The sequence below is a fragment of the Cricetulus griseus genome, chromosome 2 (genome assembly GCF_003668045.3).
Source record: "Cricetulus griseus strain 17A/GY chromosome 2, alternate assembly CriGri-PICRH-1.0, whole genome shotgun sequence".
NCBI lineage: Eukaryota > Metazoa > Chordata > Mammalia > Rodentia > Cricetidae > Cricetulus > Cricetulus griseus.
The window spans coordinates 92988782-92992231 of record NC_048595.1 but is presented as its reverse complement, the minus strand read 5'-3'; the positions used below and the strand labels follow the sequence as shown (position 1 = coordinate 92992231).

At 41.4% G+C, this 3450-nt stretch overlaps 1 protein-coding gene across 1 annotated transcript; it reads left to right on the top strand.

The window, feature by feature from the left end:
- The first annotated feature begins 1950 nt into the window (after positions 1-1950).
- On the top strand, positions 1951-3217 carry LOC100763262 (E3 ubiquitin-protein ligase RNF216-like). Its single transcript, XM_035438688.1, has 2 exons — positions 1951-2490; positions 2651-3217. Exons 1-2 carry the CDS (start codon positions 1951-1953, stop codon positions 3215-3217), a joined length of 1107 nt encoding a protein of 368 aa, XP_035294579.1.
- The last annotated feature ends 233 nt before the right edge of the window (positions 3218-3450 follow it).

The window sequence follows — 3450 nt, the reverse complement described above, 5'->3', positions numbered from 1 at the left end:
TATGCAGGATTTCGATTTATATTACAAAATCATACTAATAAAAACAGCAGCAAGTTATTGACATAAAAACAGACATGTAGATGAAAGGAACAAAATAGAAACCCAAACTATATATATATATATATATGTGTGTGTGTGTGTGTGTGTGTGTGTGTGTGTGTGTGTGTGTGTGTGTGTGTATAAACATGAAATTTAAAAGAGATGGAAATAAACCATTACATGTAGAAGAGGAATATAGACTAAAGTGACCCAGATTCACCTCTTCTCCAAAGAACTAGTTCTCAAGGGAGAGGGAGAAGGGTCTTACATGTGAAACAAGCTTGTTCCTTAACTTGAACAAGGGATGAACACTGTGATATTGTATTCAGTCTCAAGTAGTCCTTAAACACATACACATACAAGCAACACTAAATATATTCAATAATATTGAGAGGGGGTCAGGGAACCAAGGATGATTTGAGAGTTAGGGAGTTGTAGAAATGATGTAAATACAGTTCTCCTGTATTGATTTTTTCAATACAGGATTTTTTTTCAATAAAATTAAAGTTTTTAAATATTTTTGTCTCTTTAGTAATCAGAAGTTGAGAATCTACTAATAAATGTATGTTTAATTTGACAGAATGATCTCAATATTCCTTTGCATAGTTTTTAATCCCATATATAAATTTTTAATATATGAAATGATTTTATCAGAAAATTAGATCAATCTATCATTTAACTTTTATTTATTGTTCTTATAAACTAAATCTACTCTTAATTAGACTCTAATTATCTTCATACTTTTAATATTATTGGATACTTATAAAGTGCATTGACCATTACACATTTTGTTCTTTGAGGATAAGCTACTATCCAGGCAATTAGATGGGTAATTGATTTAATGGATTTTTTCACTAACAGAATTAATCAACTTTTGTACCCTTGATTTCTTTAAACATAGCACTTACAAAATAAGAGGTAATGCTGAGTTACAAATGGAATTCACAGTTTCAAATAATAACCCCAGGTGATTACTGAATGCTTGTTATGTATTAGGGATTATTTTTTTTTACATTAGGCGTACTAACTCTTTCCTGACATTTGAAGATGGTAGCACTGTTTCCCACCTAACATATGCACAATTTTCTGACAAATAGAAAATTAAAATTCAATCCTAATTACTTAGTCCTAAAATTCCATTCTATTACTATTGCACATATATTCCACTATTGAAGCTTTGCTATAGTTTCTTAAGATGCAAGGCCATGCAAGGCTCTAACTAAATTGTTTTTACCAATGAGGACATTCTTCTAGCATGTACTCTGTATTACCCAGTCCTGGAACACTTTTGAATTCATTATTTCATATAAGCCTCAAATAATCTTTCCATAATTGTTTCTCAAAAATTAATAACACTAATAATTGGTATTTGGAATCAGGATATTCCCAGGAGAAGAGAATTTCTTCTGTCAGTAATGATTTCTCTCCTTGCTGAGCACAGAGAATAAAGTGTGCAGGAGTAAGTATTTACCTTATTTTGTCCTTCAAAAACATCCCGTAGATATACAGCAGCAGCGATCTGGTGAAGACTGGAGTTCTCGCTGATCACCAGGGAATTTGAAAATGGCAGAGGGGAACAATGAAGAGGAGGTCATTCAATTGAACAACTTTCAGTGCCACCAGGGAGAGGAAAGGATGCCTATTATCATATCTGACTCCTGTGATGAAGAAGGGATTCCAGTGGTGCTTGCCCCAGATACTGAGCATCATGCAGATGACAACCTGGTTGATGTCACACTGACAGAAAAACATGAACCTCAGACATCTTGACACACTATTCCAAACCAGATGGCCAGTGGCATGGTCTGAACAGACTAGGAGAAGAAAGGCCTAGAAATTCTAGTGTTGGACTGCCAGCATTTCAGGAAGCCAAATTGGAAAACAGGTGGGGACAAGAAACAATGCAGATGAATGCAGAACAGTGAGTGTCAAAAGGATGGACAGCTGATCGAGTGTGGATGCTGCTTTGGGGAGTTTGCATTTGAGGAGCTGACACAGTGTTCCGATGCTCACTTGTTCTGCAAAGAATGTCTCATCAGATATGCCCAAGAGGCAGTGTTCGGGTCAGGAAAGTCAGAACTCAGCTGCATGGAGGGCAGCTGCACATGTTCCTTCCCAACTAGTGAACTGGGGAAGGTGCTCCCCCAGACCATTCTGTGCAAATACTATGAACAGAAAGCTGAAGAGTTCACTGCAGCCTGTGGTGATGAGCTCATCTGGTGCCCCTTCTGTAGCTTCCCTGCTCTGTTGGACAGGGATGTGAAGAGTTTCAGCTGCCTTAATCCTTGCTGCCAGAAGGGGACCTGTAGGAAGTGTCAGGTCCTCTGGAAAGAGCATACCGGCCTCACCTGTGAAGAGCTGGCCAAAAAGGATGACGTCAAGTACCGGACATTTACTGAAGAAAAAATGACTGCTGCTCGCATTAGAAAATGCCACCAGTGCCGGGCTTTGGTGGCACACGCCTTTAATCTCAGCACTCGGGAGGCAGAGGCAGGTGGATCTCTGTGAGTTCGAGGCCAGCCTGGTCTCCAGAGGGAGTACCAGGATAGGCTTTAAAGCTATACAGATAAACCCTGTCTCGAAAAGCCAAAAAAAAAAAAAATGCCAGCAGTGTGGGACTGGCCTCATCAAACCCGAAGGCTGCAACCGCATGTCTTGCCGCTGTGGTGCTCAGATGTGCTATGTCTGTCGAGTTTCTATCAATGGCTATGACCATTTCTGCCAGCATCCTCGCTTTCCAGGAGCCTCTTGCCAGGAATGTTCCAGGTCCTCCCTCTGGAGCGACCCCACTGATGATGATGAAAAGCTGATTGAAAAAATCCAAAAGAAGACTGAAGAGGAGAAGAGAAGGAAGAATGGAGAAAACACCTTCAAACGAATCGGTCCCCCACTGGAGAAGCCAGCCAAGAAAGAACAGCACGTGGGAGGCCTGCCATGGCCTGTTCCACAGAACCTGCACCCACAGATGCCACCCATCGCCATTGTGCACCCACCTTTCCTCCTGCCACCTGTGTGGCGTGGGTTCAACTACTTCCCCATCAACATAGGTCCCGTGCCAGCACCCTATGTACCACCTCTGTCCAACCTGCCTGTGAACTGTGACTTTGGCCATGTGTATGTGGCCCTGGCACACAACCTGCCAATGCACTTTGGCCCCCAGCAATGTCATGGCTTCTGACTCCCAAAGCCCTTGTCCAGTCACACTGCCCCTGCAGGAGTACCTAATCTCACCATATATGGGTGAAGTTTTTGTTTCCCTCTGAGGATGAGCCTATGTCCTTCTACTCATTTTTTTCTTGTGACAGGGTTTCTCTGTATTGTTTTGGAGCCTGACCTGAAATTCTGTAATTCACTCTGTAGACCAGGCAGGCCTTGAACTCATAGAGATCTGCCTGTCTCTATCACCTGAGT